General features: G+C 41.0%; 1 protein-coding gene across 8 annotated transcripts in view; it reads left to right on the top strand.

Annotated features, from left to right (window-relative positions):
- The window catches only part of TMEM260 (transmembrane protein 260), a 50347-nt gene extending 46247 nt beyond the window's left edge, over positions 1-4100 (top strand). For all 8 annotated transcript variants that reach the window (XM_032778055.2, XM_032778050.2, XM_032778049.2 and 5 more), the window contains 4 exons: positions 265-441; positions 1588-1641; positions 2270-2360; positions 3456-4100. In XM_032778055.2, coding sequence (XP_032633946.1) covers positions 265-441; positions 1588-1641; positions 2270-2360; positions 3456-3728 — 595 coding nt within the window. In that variant the 3' untranslated portion in view covers positions 3729-4100. The remainder of the gene's footprint in view (positions 1-264; positions 442-1587; positions 1642-2269; positions 2361-3455) is intronic.
- Positions 4101-19830: the final 15730 nt, after the last annotated feature.

The raw sequence follows: 19830 nt of genomic DNA, 5'->3' as shown, positions 1-19830 counted from the left end.
GTGAATAGCCGCCAGGCAGGGGAGCCATTATCTGCTGGGATGTTGCAACAATCCCCACTACTCATCAGTCCCAAATAGCACATACTCACTGAACACTGGTTTCAGGTCTTCTCCCAGTTCATTGCCTGCGCATTGTCCCCGATGCCGTGCTTTGTACATGTCAACACTCAGGAGGAGCTGTTTTCCACTGTAGTGGTGAGTGACACAGTGAAAACTAGAACGCTGAAAGCATTTACAAATAACGGAGTCTCTGTTTTTTGACAGTAAGGAAGCATTTGCGTGCATAGGACTTAATGAAGGGGACTCGACTTGGAGAAAAAGCTATTCACTTTGGCCATGGGGTTCCTGTGACAAATTGGTTTCTTCAGGAACTGCTTTTAACCCAGGAGAGTGGTTACATCTTACAAGGAGTATCTATAACTGGACTGAAGACTATGGAAGGTATGAAGCATGGCTGTTTCAAATCTTATTTGTCTTTCTTGGCCTTGTAAATCAAGAGGGACTCTGTGCTGGGTCTTCCGGTTAATTAGTCCTCTGCCACCAGCATAAACAGTGGGGGAGTTGTGTGTTGTAGTGTTAATTCACTTAGCAGTTCTCCTTCAAAGAGCTAGGCTCAAACACTGATGAAGTTAGGAGTGAAAATTAGCTTAGAGGTATCATCACATTTTCCTCCACCATGGTGAGTGTGGTACCACTCTCCGGGATTAATCATGTCTCTGTGAGAGGTTTGGGAATGGGCTAGTGAGGATCTTTAGGACTGGTGAGGTACTTCATAACTGTAGATTTGTTGGCATGTTAAGTTGAAATTGAGGGGCAGCCACAACTCGGTAGGGTCTTATAAAGCCTTTTCCGGTTATAGTCAGCGCTGTGATCCCTTGTCTTCAAGAGCACAAAGGCCCCTCACCATCGAAGCACTAAAGCGCATGTCCTTAAGTCCATCTCTATTCAGTGGACCACTTAAGCACATGTTTAAATCCCAGGGAAGTCAATGGCATTTAAGCATATGCTTAAGTGCTAGGCTGAATTACAACTTCTGTTCCCCAATTTAATAACAAAAGAGTCGGGTGTTTTAAAGTGTAAGATTATAATCTCAGTAGTGCCTGCTTGAAAGAAAGATGCTATTTATATTACAGCGTTAAGACTATGTGACAAAGGCCAGTTTGGTGACTCACTGGCCTCAGATGTTCTTTTTCCTTTTCACAGGGGCCAAGAGTGTTAAGGACATGACTTATGTAACTCCCAAAGCATCACAAACAGAGCTATAAAGAGTGCTTATATCAAGCTGCCCAGCCTCAGGATAGTCAGCATACTGTGAGGCGTAAAAAAGGAGCAGCAAGAGTTTATATCTAGAGAGTAAAATAAGGTTTATCCAGGAGCAGGTTCATTCTGAATTCCTTGCTGCTGTGCCCTAGGCTTCATGGCCACGTTCCTTCTGCTTAGGTGAATTATAACCTGAGAAGTTGGAGGGGAAGGGGTTTTGTCGTAGAGTGCAAGATGATCATGCAGTGGGTGATATGCGTGGAGTCCAATGGATGAAATGCAGTGCTGTAGGCGGCGTGGTTGAATTTTACTTGAATTGTTTTTTAGGTTTGATCCATCTTCATGGGAAGCTGTAGCAAATGAAGAGATGTGGCAAGCCAGGTGAGGTTCCCTTCACTTCCCAGCAACCCACGGCTAATGATTTCAATTTGGTGCCACAGAACGCATGTCAAAGTGAGTGCTGTAATAGCGGGTGTTGCTTTGCCGCAAAGTGAAATATTTCCCCCTCAGAAAAAAATAACTGTCTAGAGGAAGACTTGCCTAACAGGATGCACGGAATTTTCCTATGGATTGTACATCAGTTTGATGAAATGGTTAGAACGGAGTGAATTCTGTTGACTAGCTCCTGCAGAAATGTGGATTTTGCTGCAAATGTCTCGATGAAGGAGAGGATAGTTTGGAGTGAGAAAATATATTTTTGTCAAATGCAATCCACAGTAAACTTTCAAGTGGAGAAGAGATGGGCTTTCATATACCATTATAATTGGCTTTTGGGGATGCATCTTCCATGAGACAGTATTGAAGGTTTTGCTTGTTAATGTGAAGTGACCTAGTCGTATTAAAAAAATTATTAAATAAATTAATAATAATAATAATTGTAGATGTACCTATCTCCTAGAACTGGAAGGGACCTTGAAAGGTCATCGAGTCCAGCCCCCTGCCTTCACTAGCAGGACCAAGTACTTGATGTTGTTATAATTGTCTTTATAGAGTTTATTCTGTTTTCTAGGATGAAAACAGCCTTCTTTATCTTTGACCTTGCAGAAACTGCTAGCGTGTCTCCAGATATAAAATCCCAACTTTATACCTTTGCATACAATGTAGGTAACTTTCTCTCACCGTTTTTCCTTTTTTTGTTGTTGTTGGTGAGCTATCTCTAGTGCTCTGATACCATAGCAAGGCCCAGGGCATGTATACATAGCTAGATAGCATGAGTGCTGGATGTGTTCTTCTTCATCCAATCCAAGTCTATAACAAATTGAAAGGGGATTGTTCAGGGATTTTACCCAGTCCTGTTTCCCCCTTTAAAAGTCTGCCCCAGACAATTGCAGCAGCCTGTCTGGATGGTCATTCAGTTAGCAAATAAAGATGATGCTAGAAACAATCTAGCTAGCACCTTGTTTTGTAGAATGAGGTACTCCTAACCCATGCCAATTGAACATTGTAGTCCCCATGTCCATGCATAGCTGTGCCACAGTGCTGGATCAGCAAATAAAACATTCTAAAACCTTCTTTCTGGGAATAAGTTGTGCTGCACTTCACACCACTAGAAATATTAGCTGTGACCTCATTAGTGGCTCGTTGGTAGTACCTGATTGATAAAGGTATTAAATGATGCGCAATAGCAAAACTAATAATCTCCATTGGTAGAGATGAGGAACGTCTTAGCCCAACAGATGAACAATTAATAGTTTTCTTTAAGTTGTTCCCTACTGTGTAGCATTTTGAAGTTTGAGTCGTCCCCTCTTCAGGCAGATTCTTAAGCACGTGCCTAACTTTTGAGCATGTGAATGGTCCCATTGAAGTCAGTGGACTGCTTAGGTCCTCTTTAAGATGTCCCGACCTTCTGAACTATTGGGTAAATGTCTTTCCATGCGTTACAATTGAATCTCCTTTCCACAGGATAACAACTCTCTCAGGGAAGAGTATTATGTCATGGAATGGGATTATATCATTCATTTGCAGCATTTTAGAAAAACTTAGCAGTGCTAATAAATGACATATTTTTGCCACCCAGTGCTATTCCAACTCATAATTCTCTGCATTACTACTAGATTGATTTCACAGACATGCCATTCTAGATTTTGGCCGTCAAAATAATGTTTATCGTGTCTGTTTTCTTAACTCTATACAATTCTGAAAAAACGACTAAAGAGAGAAATGTGTGTGTGCTTTATATTTTATTTATTTTTTAGTCATACAAGGAAATCATCAATTCACATAAAAACCACCCAGTCAATTGGCATAAAAACTATGCGATAGCTTGCGAAAGGATGCTGCGTCTCCATAAGGTGGATGTGGACCCTGAAATGTTGTTATCTGAAACTGTTAAACATTTCCTCCTCTATATGGAGAAAGCAGAGGATGATCCCCAGCGAGCAGATATTTTGCAGGCTGTAAAACACCTGAAGAAAGAGCTGCAGGGGCTGAGAAAAATGAAGAAAAATCTGAAGCGGCAGGCTGTATAGAACCCATTTGTGGACCTGCTTTCTGAAGTGTTAAAATTCTGAAGTCGGGATATAAAATTGAATCCATTATTAACAACGTGAGAAGGTTTTTTAAATACGACAGAACTGATAGTGGAAGGAAATCAAGTGGTCTCCTGGATGGAAATGTAGCACTGTTCTTTCTTTTGCTGTTGCCAGATGAAGAGTTCTGGTAGCCAGCGCACATTTGACATTGATTTGTGTAGAAAAAAATTGGTTACCAAATTAAGCATTATGTTTAAAAAAATAAAAAAGTGAGGAAGTCCAAAATACTGTGTATGCAAATACGTCCATTGATTTTATTTGATATGTATAATTACTTCATAAATATATAAAATTCATTTCTTACAAAAAGTTTCTTCTGTTGTCGCATTCCAGCTATGTAAAATATCCCTATTTTGTATTTTTTTGTGTATGGTATTACACACTGCCATTAGAGAGAGTGTGTGGGTGTTTGGGATATAGGATCATTATTCACAGTGGGTGAAGCCATGATTGAGTTACACAAGTTATCCAGAAAGAGTGCTGGTAAAAGCTTTATACCTCAGGACACTCTCACACATCCTGTAGATGTTACAGATGCTACAAAAAATAGTTTTAGAAATGTTTTAGAGCATTTTAGCTGAACTATTTTTTGTCTTTCCTGTAGAGCCAAGTGAGTTGGTTACCATGAATCTAACTGTGTCAGGCTCAAGGGACCAACAAAATTGTCAAAAAATGACCTAAAATGGCTGTTCTATATTTTGTTACTGATTTTGATTCCTTTTTCTTTGGTCCTTCAAGGGCTAAAACTGAGTGCTGGGCCTCCACTGGCAAGGTAGGAATTTTACCTTCCCAGTGATTATAAAGTTCCCATTTCTAGCCCTGCAGGCCCTTGAGATATTTTTAGATTTAGAGAAGCTATCATTGGCCTGCAATGGAATCTTGGTGGAGGTAATTTTTGGGGGAGAAAGAGGAAACATTTATGTGGCAGGTTGAATTTTTTTTTCAGTAACCACTGATCAAACCTACCTTGGGGTTTGGAACCTTAGAATAAGTGGAGATTGTACAGTGAGCAGAGTGCAGGAGAAATGGTCAAAGGTGCACCATAGGTTTATCACATGGCTCTGCAATTTATTATATGGATTCCCCCCACCCCATATATATATATATCCTGTATATATTCTATATGTAATATATCTGTCTGTGCATATGTGATTCTGGACTGTTACTCCACGCACCAGCCCTGATATTTCTCAGATATTCTTCATGTGTAGGGTCTGTGTTTTTCAATGTAACAGCTTCATTCCATTCCATAGAGGCTTAAGTGGACACTGAGTACTTACAGATCACACTTCTATCTGAAAATTCTCACCCTCTGGTTGTTCCGTTACAATATTAGAGAAAAATATTTTCCTCTCTTTCTTTCCATTTTGGTTACTGTGCACATTTGGCAGCACATTTTGAATAGTCGGTCGCTCAGTGTTTGTGGTGGGCGATTTGTAAACACTGAGAAGAATGGGAACATGTGGTTATAAAACCACAAAAATTGTCAGGGTGACTCAGAGCTTGTCTGCACGAAAACTTAGTTGTGAGCATGTTGGGGTGCTAAATGCACTAAGAGCATGCGCCGAGTATCCATGTGGACCCTGCTACTGTGCACTAAAAATTTCCTTTGATCTGTGTTCCCTTTGTTCCGCTTTGATCTACCTCACTTTGACATGGGAGGAGGAGCTTTTAGCTTATAGCAGACACTGGGTGCATGACATGGGGTTGATTTACACCTCAGCTTGCCACGAGCTAAGGCTTCTTGTAGACAAGTCCTCAGGTGTGTTTTAACTCATTGTTTTGCAGTTGACTAGATTTCAGGTTGATAGTACCCTTCCATTTTGTCAATTACTGTATAAGTAAAGCATTCATATAAAACTACAGTATATCATACATCCCTACATACTAGCCTTTTAAAATAAGCATTCTTCTCCCTTCTCTTGATCAGTCCTTCAGCACAGTGGATGACATTAGGAACCCCGGTTTTTGGACTGCTTTTGTTCCCTATATAATCACAATCCATTCAGGTAAATATGGTTAGGCAATTTCTACCTTGATTAGATGCCCCTTCTTAGCTGCAGCGTCCTGAAATAATTTGAAGCCTTTGTGGATTCTAAAGCCTACTTGGGGAAAACACAGAGCCACACAAAGACATTTCAGCTGTGATCTGATTAAAATAATGTCGTCTCTATTTTAGTAAGTAGCAACACAAACCAGAGAAGAATTCTCTCCCAGAAAAATACATTCCTTGGCTGGAAAATTATTGGAAATGTGAAGCTAGCAAACAGCTATTTTAAAGGATCAGGAGGGAATTTCCCTGGATTATCTATTCCCCAATACACATGTTGTAGGTAGATAGAGATCATGTGTGTATTTAGAGCTGAAAAATATCAATGTCATCAGACTGTGAAGGTAAAACTTTGGAAGCAACAGAAGATTCAAGATTCTGTTCAGTGAAACCATTTGGATTAGGTCTGCTGGTACTTTTACTCAAAGCAATTGTTCTGAGAACATTTGAAAGCCTACACGCTAAACGGCAGTGCTCAGAGATGCTGGCAGAAGTTTAATTTTTATTGGCTCCTCTTAGGTGGCACCCTTAAGTTTATCAAACAAGCAAAGCTGATATAGTCTTCGTTAGTCTCAGTTGCACAAATCGGTTGCCAAGTAAACAGGATTTTGCATTTTCCTAATTACTTTCATATGTGTGTTTTACCTCTGTTTGTTCTCTTGCAGAACTGGTCCTAATAATTAGCCAGACTCCTGCTGCCTGAATGGAAAAAAGGAGACTTCTGAGGGTTTCTCTTGTAAATTCATTTCTGTTACAAGCATCTTTTATACATATTACTAAAGGGAGCGCACTAAGAAATGCAAATAATAGTTCTTTATTTTATTATGACAGTTAATTAATAGCAACCTGTTTTAATGAATAAAGTCACTCAGAGTCCTTCAGCACTTCCTAAGTAGAGGCCAGAATCTGTAGGGATTCTTTACCCCCCAATTGTGTAGCTCCTAGACTCCAAGCACTATATAGGCCTCTGTATAGAAATGCTCACTAATGAAGAGGGAGGGGTAGGAGCTTGTCTGCATTCAAAGATCACTGGTGAGTCATTCAGCAAGAAAAGGCCCCTTACTAGGAATAGTCACAGTTCCGCGGCATTGTATTAGCAAAAGGGTCTGATCAAAGGTCTCCTGTGGAGCTTGCATGGTTCCTTTTCAGACTACGACCATAATTAAAACCACTAATTCTCTTTTAAAATGCTGCAGGATGCCATGTAGGCATCTGTCTGGAGTGTCCTTTGTGATGTCATAAGCTGTTAAGGACCAGTGCCGAGGGCTTTTGAGTGAAATGCCAGTCATGAAGGTGCTTCAAGACAAGGGTGCCTCTAAAGGCTTGACAGGGCCTTGACTACACAATTCGAGCTGAATTTGCCCCTTGTCAGCTGCCAGTAAATAAATCTCAAAGGGGGAAAAGCTGAAGTTTCATTACCTGATCCGTGGGGCTTTGTTGGTTTTGGCATCACACAGGGGAAGCTCTTGCCCCTCCATTCTCTGGATTTGAAGATGTCCATTGGAGCCTGCAGCGTCTGGGTAGGGTTCAGAGCGGAACCTTTGGAAGAGTGTCAATAGTTGTAACAGTTCAGCTGTTAGGAAGACAAATAAATGGAGGAGCTCATTAATCCCCTTTTGGCTCTCGGTGCCTTTTGCCCTTTTATCACAGCCTTATTAGGCTCCTGCTCATCTTGAACCAGAAAAAATGAATTGAAGTTGTTGAGTCCTAATTGGCAAAGACTTTTAATCATGGGCCAAGAAATTTCACTGACTTGAAAGTAACTTCTCCACAGGGAGGAACCGAAAAATGCTTGGTTTACCTTAAAACAAAACAAAACCTGTTGGGGTTCAGTGCAGTGTAAAATGTTAAGCAAGCAATTGGTAAATGGGCATGTCTGTGCTTACGCTGCATAAATTCACTGCTTATAAAATAATCGTGGCACCAGAATCCTAACAGGAGGATATTCTTTCCTGAGATTGAGTTGGATTTTGCGTGTCTGCATCACCATTAAATACCCATGTATGCGATAGAAACACCTACCCATTCAAAACAGCACACTTCCCTGGAAGCTGTTCTCCACAGACCAGAGAATGATGTTCGGCAACCTTTCAGAAGTGCTGTGCCGAGTCTTCATTTATTCACTCACATTTAAGGTTTCGCGTGCCAGTAATACATTTTAACATTTTTAGAAGGTCTCTTTCTATAAGTCTATAATATATAACTAAACTATTGTTGTATGTAAAGTAAATAAGGTTTTAAAAATGTTTAAGAAGCTTCATTTAAAATTAAATTAAAATGCAGAGCCCCCCGGTCCGGTGGCCAGGACCCAGGCAGTGTGAGTGCCACTGTAAATCGGCTCGCGTGCCGCAGGTTTCCTACCCCTGTTTTATAGGGTGGAAAAGTTGCTGTCAATCATTTGAAATTATTTATACAATACATGAAGTGTAATGATACTGCATAGCTTCCATCTGCCCAGTGATGATTTTAATCTTGGGATATTGCACCATATCTAACAACTGTGATATCTCATTAAACCAGTGGCTCTTTACCTTTCCAGACCACTGTACCCCTTTCAGGAGTCTGGTTTGTCTTGTGTACCCCTTAGTTTCACCTCGTTTAAAAACTATTTGCTTACAAAATCAGACATAAAAATACAAAAGCGTCACACCACAATATTACTGGAAAAACTGCTGGCTTTCTCATTTTTGCCATATAATTATAAAATGAATCAATTAGAATATAAATATTGCACTTACATTTCAGTGTATAGTATACAGAGCAGTATAAACAAGTCATTGTTTATACGACATTTTAGTTTTACTGACTTCACTAGTGCTTTTTATGTAGCCTGTTGTAAAACTAAGCAAATATCTAGATGCACCCCCAGAAGATCTCTGCATTAGGGTGACCAGACAGCAAATGTGAAAAATTGGGACGGGGGTGGGGGGTAATACGAGCCTTTATAAGGAAAAAACCCAAAATTGGGACTGTCTCTATAAAATCAGGACATCTGGTCACCCTACTGTGCATACCCCTAGGGATACGCATGCCCCTGGTTGAGACCCACTGCCCTAAACACACAAAAAGGGGTTGAATCCACTAATCCATAACTGTAGGCACTTAGGTGTTACTACAGTAAACCAAAAGTTTGTTTAAACAGAGATTGTATTAAATATAGAATTAATTTGTATGTTTTCCTCCCTCGGCAAACGAAACAAAAAATAACTGTTTCCATGTCTCAGAATGCTTTTATGCTTATACTAAAAATGTCATGGTCCAGCACAGCCTGAAAGACCTCAGGATCACGCATTATGGCACAAAACCCTTTCTCTGATATTTCACTACTTAACTTGTGTGTTTTGGAAATTTACCAGACTAGGCTTCAGCCTTAAGGATGGTATTTACAAGCTTAGATCTGAACAAAAAAGTCCTAATGAGTTGCTGGCTTGCTTTAAGTCATCTGGTTAACTGCAGCACCCACTAAGAGATGCTGGGGGAGGATTCTCCGTATTGCTCATCCTGACACTTGTCACAAATGCAAAACAGCTCTAAAGCCTGTACTCACAAATGAATGAGTCATGTTTCCAGGGAATTCTGGGAACATTTAAAGGACAAGATCTTGGCACATCATTACATGAGCAAACATGCAGCTAAAGCTTCTGCAGTGATCATGATATCAAATGAAGACATCATTGTCAGTACTCTCTAAAAGTCTGTTTAATTTGGATCTGCATGGCAAGTCTAATTCGAGCAGCAATCACAGAGCACCTACCTGGAGGTGTATATAAGCTATGAGTTTTCCACAGGAAATGTGGCTTTGCAATTCTGTAGTAAGATTTATTTTTTAATTTCTCATCCCTTTAAAATAAACCAGCGTACAATCTTCGGGCAAGATTTATTGATGTAAAAGAATTACTAAATACCATTCTCAAAATAGTGACTATTTTCAAGTTCCAGACTCTACCCCTGTGAATGCAGATCTGGAAAGTTTACTACTCTCAAAGCTCCATATTAATGGCAAGTCGGTGGCATTACAGACGTTTAACGTTGATATCCAGTCTGGTTGGTGTCCTTAGATGTCATAAATAATTTAAAACAAAATTAATGTGAATTGCAAGACCTAATTTTCTACAGTCAGGAGCCATTTGGTTAAAGCTGGCTACTAAGATTCAAAGAGAATAGAAAATCTTAGCTGGTTACTAAGATTCAAAGAGAATGGAAAACAATACACAAATCCGAACAGCCTCACAGTACGGTCTTTCTTTCTAAAGCCTTCGAATGCTCTTAAATATGCCACAAGATATTTAGGGGTGAATCACGAGAACGCTGCAGATCAAATGTATGAACAACCTGTTAAACTTTGAGAACCTTGGAAAACAAACAAAAGATAGGTAACCCCTTCCACCCTACACACACCTGTAACCTTATTTGGTACATTGGGGGCGGAGGTTGTATTATTTCTTTTTTTAATTTGGACTTTGATTCAGGAGCTCATGTAGCACATCCCTTAATGTAAAAGCCCTTTACAATTGATGTCTGAGGAAAAGGTAGCCCCTTTACTGTTCATAGCTACTCCTGAAAGGATGTCTTAGTGTGTCTTGACTTCTTTGTTGCATGCAGAAACTTGACATTTCAGTAAAAACTTGTTTAAAAATAAGAGCGACCAAAGATGAAGAGAAGGATCTGCCTCAGTTTACATCAGCTGAGGTTGTGGTTCAAATGTGTTCTATTGGTGGTTTTTAATGCCAAAGAATCTTGTTTCCCTAATATAACACAGGGCTTATCTGGAAGTTTTGCTTTTTGTATTGCTGCCAAATTGTCTGATCTATACATATGAATATATTGATCACCAGTGAATCTGCGATTCATGACTCCTCTTCATTTACTCTAGTGTTTTACCCACATACATTTTTGCATGGGGAAGAATAAGATGGTTGGTGGCAGTGAGTAACATAAAGGTCATCCCAGATATTATGATGTAGGCTTGTGATGTCATTGCATTTTAAAATGCAGGAGAAATAAGGTAATTCATAAAACATTTTTATATGGAATTATTTCTTGCCAGCATGCAGAAAAATACTTTGCAGGCAGATTTAAAGATGCGGTTCAGAAGCAGGGAAAATGTGTTTTAAAAACCATACATTCATAACCTGATTCTTGGAAACTGATCAATTGCATTACCATGATTAGTCAATTCCACACTTAAACTCTTTTGAAGAATTCTGTTTGGTTTTGGTAGGAAAAGCCCATTTTTTACAGCTGAGACAGTTAGAAACACCAGTAATTCTGGTTTTAAATAAAGAGATTGTTTCAGAAAATCCATGCAAGCATCTCTTCCTTTTGTGAGAGACTTCAGAATGTGGGCTCTAAGAGTAGAACAGCACATTACAGTGGTATGTAGGGATGATCTGACTTGTTCGGGGTTTTGCTTTGTTTTTTCCTAAGATTTGCTTTGAAACTTTTCATTATGCATTTACACGTTCTTTTCTTCAGTTGTCATATTACTTCTCTCTCTGCGTATTTCCTATTTAGACTTCCTATTATGGAAAAATCAACTGGTTAAAGTTTAACCTCAGTTGCTGTTTTTGTTTTTCTGCCAGGAAAACTACAGTACAAAACCCACTGTGTCAATCTGACAAATTTGTGTAGTTAATCTGAGTCTGTGACAATGTATGGCTTTAGAATATTTTCCTTAAAAAACACTAAAAGTCGTATCCAATGTCTAGCAAGATTATTACATCAGGGCAGGTAATAGCCATAGTAAAGTAGATCTTAATTAAAATCCTTTTTTACTCCACTCATAATATGCTGTCTATGCTTTAAAAGGTACTATGACTTTACTGAACTCCTAGCAATACTGGTATAGATATTCACCTATCTGTTCAACTAGAATAGAAAACAAACTGCTTAGTACTACTCAGATTTACTATCTAAATACTGTTTGTTGTGTACATGGTTCTCTCATCCCTCTCTGTTATGCCTGATGATGTCACCATAGTAATGAACTTTTCTGTTGTAGGATTCTGATAATCTAACCTTGTTTGGCCCTCTGGTTCCTGTCCTCTGCAACATGCAAGGGAGTGAGCTACTGTAATGCTCCAATCCTGGAAATGCTGATGCTCACAATTAACTTTACTCAAATGAGTAAGTTCCATTGACTTCAGGGAACTACTGACATGAGTAAAGTTAAACACTTGCATAAGTGCTTCCACATCAGGGCATTTGTCTTTGATAATGTATATAAAGGAAACATACTATTTAGAAACACCAGAACTCTGGGGATCTTACTGTATCCTTGAGGTTTTAATTTTTTTAAAATTACAGTTACATTGTTTAGTTCATTTTAATTCTTCCTGCAGCCGCGGGTTATTGAGAGAGACTGCGTTTGGGAAGAGTGGGTGACCCCTAAATACCATAAGTCTTTCCAAAGATGGTTTGGGATTTTGCAGTTTCATTAGCATTTGCGGATAGAAATATAGTTAAAATGGCATTATGCTAAGTGATTATTCTTACAGGATGTGAAATTAAATAAATTTTGCACAGCATGAAATTATTCCTGCCACGTACTGAATTTGGTGGCAGATCTTTTCATTTGGACAGTGAACAAGGCCGGATGGCAAAGAAACAAAGCAGGGCGGGGGGAAAAACCTACCAAAGGTAAGTCCTTGTAGCAAAAATATTTTTGGCTGGATCAAATATTAAACCTGCTACTACAGATTTCACGCTTTGCATTCCGAAAGCAGATGCAGAGTGATGATGCCAAAAATTAATGGGAAATAATATTACTTGCCTTGTGTACTTTATCCAGCAGAGGGCACAACAGAGAGGTGCAGTATTGTGTGCATTTCTGACTTGGTGGAGTCAGATAAGACTTGTTTGTAATTGCTTCTGTAAAAATATGTAGCTGCATGCTTGTGTGCGTATTTACATTTTGGAATGTGATTCAGAATGTAGGGTTTAGATTTATAACTTGGTTTTGATCTATCAGTGCATAGGAGACTTTCATTTGTTGCAAGCTTTATGTTTACAAATCCACCATGTTAAATTGCTGGATTTAATTGTTAGAGTACAGTGAATTATTGAAATTTTTTTTTTGTTATTTTTTAAATATAAATTCAAACTTTCCAAGCCTTAGTAGGAAAAATCTCCCAGGGTCTTTTTTTTAATGGACTTTTTAAAAAGTGTAAATGAAAATTTCTAATAAATATTAAAAGGTTAGGAGATGGGGAGAATGCAGATGGGGAATATGTTCACATTTTATTCAGGAAAAGTGTGCTGTGTATAATGTATAGAAGTGTCTGTGTTTGTATAAAAGTATATGTATAAAATAACAAAATGCTCAATAAATATTGGAAAAAAGTAGATCTTCGCAATTCCAAAATCAAATACTATGCTATAAAGAATGGCTAATCTATTATATTTGAATTAGAAAAGAAATGAGAGAATACTCTAAGGAAAAAAAAAATTAAAGGTTTAGAAAACACAAGTTTGTAATAGTATTAAATGAAAATCACAATAAACATGGAAAGAAAATGTTTAAATATTTGTCAGCGTCACTAGTTTAGTTTAAAAATAGACATTTTCCTTAAATATAGTTCTTTATTATATTCGGTAAACATTATTAACTGAAGAGAAATGTAATCTTCAGAATAACTTAACTCTATAACTCGTAGTTTTCACTAAGTAAATTATATAGTGCAGCATATGGTAAATATATACTCCATAGTAAAATGTAATTTAGACATCCTAGTTCTTAAAAACATTAACAATGACTTCCAGTGCCCTCTAACTCTCTCACAAATGTAGAAGTGATCAGAAGGGGGAAAAGATATGAAAACAATGACATCCTCTAACAAGCCAAATTAACACAAACGAAGTTCCTTGAGCAAAATCCCGGCAAGCTTTGCAGTTACAAAAGGTAGAGTTCACCTTTGCAATCGTCTCAAAAAGACTTTGAAAAATACATACTCCCTACCAGTTCCTCTAGATGTAAAACGAGAGAATCTTTGGAGCAAATGAACATTCCATGTACTCAAGCTTAGCACTTAATTTGCATAGCAAAAATCTGTTTTCATGTTTTATTCTCTCTTTTGGTTTAGATTTATTGTTTAAAGTAATGCTTTCCAATTATGGAGGTGTTTTAGGCAGGGAGAGGGGTTGTAATTTTCCAATGTGTCTGAGGTAAATAAGACTTTTAAAGTATCTCCGCAGAGTGGTTTAAAAGCTGGAGAATCTGAGAGATTGTAAATCTGTGTTTTAAAATAAAAAAATCAAATGAGAGCAAGTTAGAGCTGCTAATACTGAGATGATTAAGAGTAGTGGTTATATAAAGAGCAGCCAGAGTCCATATTGTAAGTAAGTATTATTACATCCATGAGAAATACAGCTCTAAAGCTTTTAAGGGTTGGCGTGGCTTATTGGTGTTTTTTTGTTTTTTTTTTTAGTGAATTAAGTGCTGATGAAAGATGCTGGATTGCCAACTTTGAACACTCAGTTCCTCTGTTTACCCCCAGAACCTGCCCATGTACCAGAACAATGCTTTCACATGTGTGCCACCAAGGCCTGTCTGAGCTGGGTCCGTATGGGTGCAGTTCTAGCCAGCGGGTACTGGATTCAGCCTAAGGTAGGTCGGGAAAAGAGGGATTGGGTGTTCGCACCTGACCACAGACAAACTTTGAAAGAGGAGTCCTGTGGCTATGCGAGTCCTGAGATAAAATGAATTTAGGAGCCATGATACTAGCAAGTGGGAATCATGACTCTGCCGCTGTCATGCTTGGAGTTGGAAACCCTTCATGCTGGGTGACGCACAGGCCCATGCAGAAGGTGACTGTTGTGTGTTGATGAGTTTCATAATCACTGTGGGAGAGACGTGAGTGGTTTCTGTCTCACGTAGATGGGCACGTGGTAAGGCTCAGCATTGGTGTGTGAAGCTGGATATGCAGCCTGCTGGGACAACACAGTTGTCTTCTGTCCGCAAACAGGTATACACTGGGTCCTAGAAACCCCTTCTCCTCTTGTAGTGCTTGTAGGTCACTGATATGTAGATGGCCCAGGACGCTAAAACGAAAGAAAAGGAGGCCACAGCACTTGTGGCAGTGGCTAGCTCTGACTCTGGCTGCATGCTCTGGTTGCCATGGAAATTAAGGATATTCTTTTCCTCTCCTATAGTGTCTGTGAGCAGTAGGACAGTTGTGGGCCTGCAGGGCCTTTCAAGTGTCTCCACATGGAAAAAGAACCGAGCTGATCTTGCTTTGAAGAGCCCTTGGCCTACGTCAGAAATAGGCTCTCTCTCGAGGTTTGTCTGACGTACTAGATGGAGTGTCAGAGAAAGAAAAGGAGCCACCATGCTCCTTTGCTTTCACCGAGTTTCATTCAACGCGTCAGAAGTTCCCAGAGCCATGTTCTGAATAAGCTTTTTCCCTCAGCTGCCTGCAAGATGTCTTCCTCTCCTTTCTGGGGAATGCTTGAGGCCATTATAAGTAGGCATTGTTCATGCTTCCCTTCTAAAGAACAAACTGTTTACTCTCCTAAAGCAAGTGGTGGTGAGACTCTTCTTTAGGAAAACTTCTCTTCTTAACCTTGCCAATTTCCCCATGTCTCAGCTCTCCCCTTTTTGTAGCAGATTGGTGGGGAAGGTCTATCTATCATTAGACCTTGGCTCATTGTGGAGAATGCACTTATTTCTTGGACTGCCAGTCTTCTCTTGGTGGTGAACAGAGTTCAGGCCTCCTTGCTCATATTATTAGGTCTTTCTGTGACATATGACACATTTGATTATGAAGCACCCACTCTTTACTCATGCGCAGGACCTGACATGGATGAATGGGCTGTGTTTACAATGGTGCCATTCATTCTTTTGTGGGGGACTGAAAGAGCTGCATAGGGTAATTTCTCCCAACCCCCGTAAGATTCTCACATGCAGTTTAATGTGTATGTGAAGCCGCAGTAGGAGGCCGAGAGTTGTTTTTGGGTTACAGTTGCAGAGTATACTGAGATACCATGGTGATCAGTGTGGTGTCTATACCTAGATATCCTGATGATTCTCACCTCCACCTGGATTCTAAGGTCACCTTATCAGGCATGGAGGAAAAGTTATGGTTCTGAATGAAAGCCAGATGGCATACATTCTGTAAGAGCAGGATAGGCAAGGAAAAACTTCTGAATCACTTGGGTCCTGGCTGTCTGAAAAGTTACTTCTGTTAATGTGCCTTGTGATCCCACCAGAAAGCTCTTTCTGCCCCCTCCCAGTTTGACGCCCCAAGTGAAGGAGGACACCGCATTCGTGGAGGACATCTCCTGAGTTATCTGCCTTCTGTGCTTTCTCACGGTTCAAGTGTGGAGGCATTTAGGATGCAGTTCACATGGGGTTTTTCCTTTAAATGTAGGCTTGTATTGAAGTCCTATCCATATGCTTTTGTTCACTCTAGCTTTTCCTTAATTTGGTCACGTCGCCAAAGGGTATTTAGCCCATCAAAGCTGAATATAGGGAGTAGAAGCTGGGAGTGGGTTTGCTCTGAATGCACTGTTCTCGACAGTAGTTAGCTGTATTGTCTGTAATGCATCCAGAGATCATAGTGATGAGCCCAATATTAACAAACAGCTGGTACAACACAGGCAATCGTTGTTTAACTTGCACCACCCTGCCACGCAACCTGCTGCTTCAGACGTGACCCTATCTAGGGCTGAGAGGTCTTCATGCCTGCCCAGTCATTGGCCTCTCTAACCAGTGTGCTGACAGGGACGGGGTGGTGGGGCAAGGTTGTGGTGATGATCCCTGTCCAATAGGAAATGGACTGTGAACTCAAACTCATTACACGTAGGTCACCATGAGTTGGCAACAGCTTTCAGTCACTACTAAACTGGGCTGGATTGAACCTGTAAGGCAGAGGTGAAAGCTACATATCCAGTATCAATCCCTTCCTGTGAGCAGCGCCATGTTTACAGTGGGGCAGCAGAGGAGCTGTGTGTCCCAGCGTGCAGCCCCTCAGTGACCCTGATGCCTGGCCGTGGGGTCCTGGGGACTGTCTCAACCCTGCAGCTTTGTGTGGAGGGGTGAGGGTGTTTATCTTTGGTGCGCGGAGGTGGGGCCACAGTGACAGGGGCTGGATGGGGCTGGCTGCCATGCCCCCTGCCAGTGGGAATGCCCAGAAACTGTCCCCCACACTCTGGGGAGCGGAGGGGGTAGAGCCCAGTTAGGGGGGAAGGGGCAGTTGTGGGGTGAGTCCAGGTGTGACAGGAGAGCTAGCGGTGACTCCATGTGGGGGGGATAGGCGAAAGGGTGTGTGAAGGTGGGGATTGGGTGTGGGTGGGCAGAGGAAGGGAGGGAGGGAAGAGTCTGGGTTGAAGGTGGGGGTTGGGTGTGGAGGGCAAAGGTGGGGGTTGGTTCTGTGTGTGTGGGTGGGTGGGGGGTGTCGAGTAGAAGGGAGGGAAGTGACAGCCCTGGGGTGAAAGTAGGAGGTGGGCAGTAGCAGGGAGGTTGAGGAGAGCCCTTGTGTGATGGTGGTAGTTAATTGTGTAGGAGAAATAGTAAGGGGGAGGGGGAGGGGAGAGCCCAGGTGTGAAGGTTGAGGTAGGGGCTTGAGAATGGATTGTGGTAGCCTTGGTGGTAAAGTGTGTGTGTGTGTGTGTGTGTTTGTGTGTTTCAATGGCCCTTTCTCCCAGCAATTTTCCTCCCCACATTCCACCCCCGTAATTTTACTGATTCACTTGAAGTCATGAGGGACAGTGAGGCAAAGGACGAAATAAGCTAAAGAAACTAATGGTTTAAAAATTTTTGTAAACATTATTATACCAAACTAGAAAATCCAGCTTTCAAAAAAAGTATTTACAAAACAACTTTGGGTGGAGGAACTGGTGGTGGGGAGATGCAGGTGCAACTCCACTGACTGCTACATCTGGGCTTAATATGGCCCATAAATATGTTAATTAAGTACTTGTGTTCAGGGCCCCAAGCAGTTCCTGGGTGTTTACACAAAAAAGACAAAACTAACAAACCACCACCCCCCGCCACACAAGTAAACCAAATTCAAGGGTATTCTGGGTATATTGATGCTAGCCCAGTTTGTTTTCTATGAGCTGAGTGGAGGTCTCAATCAAGTGTGGCTTCAAATATCTTATTTTGTTTCTGAATAAATGTTTTCACTCCCATCCCAGCAGTACCAGGTTTACTATGGTGCCAATGGTGCCGTCGCCCCAGGCCCACACTCAGAAGATGCCCATAACAACTACATGGAGGCCCACAAATATGTTTGGTGTCGAGCCCACAAAAGGTTAATCTGGCCCTGCCTGTGAGCTTGTTTGGCTCCAAGTTTCTCCTTAACATAGACTGAGGAGGTTGTTGATTCTGTTGACAGAGCTGCCCCCATGGAAGGATCTCTGAGGCACTGGTGTTCTCAACATCCTCCAGAGATTAATTCAAGATCTACATGTTGATTCAGGAGGATGGGTGTGATGAGGGACCCATAGGTCTGAGAAGTTTTACAGAAGATCCAGGGTGAAGCAGGGCTATTCTGCTGCATAATGGATTGGCTCCTGGTGTGTGTTTCCGAAAATGCTAGTATAACTGTCGGTTCAACTTCTTTTACCAACCTGGATTACGCAGAATTTGTCATCCTGTTTGGCCAGGACACAAACAACCTTGAAGATGCACTAGATGGGCACATCAAGTCAGACATCTTAAGGAGAATCGGTCTAGCAGCCTCAGCCATATAGGACCTGAATAAGGTCTGGAGACAAAAGAAGATGAAATTGTATATGAAAGCATGAATTTATCAAACCTGTGTATTTTCAGTCTTCTTATATGGATTTGAAACTAAGATGTTGCTTAAACAAGACATCAGGAGGCTGGAGGCACTTCATATACATTTCTGGTGACATCTGCTGGGCATAAGGTGGTTTGATTTGATCGGTAATAGGGAGGTATTATTAAAAACTGGCCTCAAGAGGATTCAAGTCACCGTCGGTCACCACCAGCTGGCACTTTTTGGTCATACAGCACACCTCAGAGACAAAGTCCCTGCACCTTGAGCCCTGGAGATCAAACGTGAGGTCAGGAGGGGACATTGCCAAATCATGGACTGGCAGTGGTCACACGGCCATCCACAATTAGCCTGGGTGCACCAGATCAGTAATAACCCTGTGGAGCTTTAAACACCTGGAATAAAGACAAACAATGTGGCCATGGATATTTGGTGCTGTCTAAGCATGTTGGTGGTGTTGAGGCTAAAGAAATTAGAAAATGTAAAAATCTGACCTTTGTCCCCTTACTAGCCCCTACACCACTGCAAGCAGGTAAATTGTATTGCAGATGAAAATATCCTACCTCAGGGAATGGCATTGGGTGCTAACGACAAACGTCCTTGTCTGTAGCTATTGGGAACCTCTGCTATTTCCACCAAATGACCCAAGCCCCTCCCAATTGTTTGTGGAACGCCCCACTATCTGACCTCCTCACCTACTCCTCCTGACTTGAACTTAGGCTGGATGATGGAGACCCTTCCACAAACTCTGGACGTACCCCTCTCATGACCTCAAAACCCTCCAGTTCCAGGTGTCATGCACTTGGAGAGAAAATGATTATGGCTCTCTTCTGATCATTTCCAGGCTGTGAAGAGTATCTCTTGGCTCCTTCTGGAAATGCTCTTCAACGTTTTGCTTTCATCGCATGAAAAATGGGGCTGTGCGAACAGCCCTTCAGTCAGAGGTGAGGAGCAAATCAAGCCTTCTATGTCCAAATTGCACTCCAAGGAGGAGACCCACTCCACTGCCAGGCCTTTTTTCTTCCCAGCAACCCACCATAGGGAAACTTCTCCTTCCTAGTCCTCCAATGGGAACAATGTGACAAAACCTGCATCTGGAATTCAAGTTCTTAGACAATTATCAAATAATCTGTAGTTTTTAATTGTCATATGTACAGTGTGCAAAATGCCGATCTCTTAATCATACTTCTCTTTAGGATGAGGATTAGAATGTCATAGACATAAATAGCTCTGGACTTGTGCTAACGGT

Source organism: Chelonoidis abingdonii, chromosome 4 (assembly GCF_003597395.2).
Source record: "Chelonoidis abingdonii isolate Lonesome George chromosome 4, CheloAbing_2.0, whole genome shotgun sequence".
NCBI classification, from domain to species: Eukaryota; Metazoa; Chordata; order Testudines; family Testudinidae; genus Chelonoidis; species Chelonoidis abingdonii.
The sequence above is the reverse complement of the archived record's forward strand: the minus strand, read 5'-3'. Positions and strand labels throughout refer to the sequence as shown.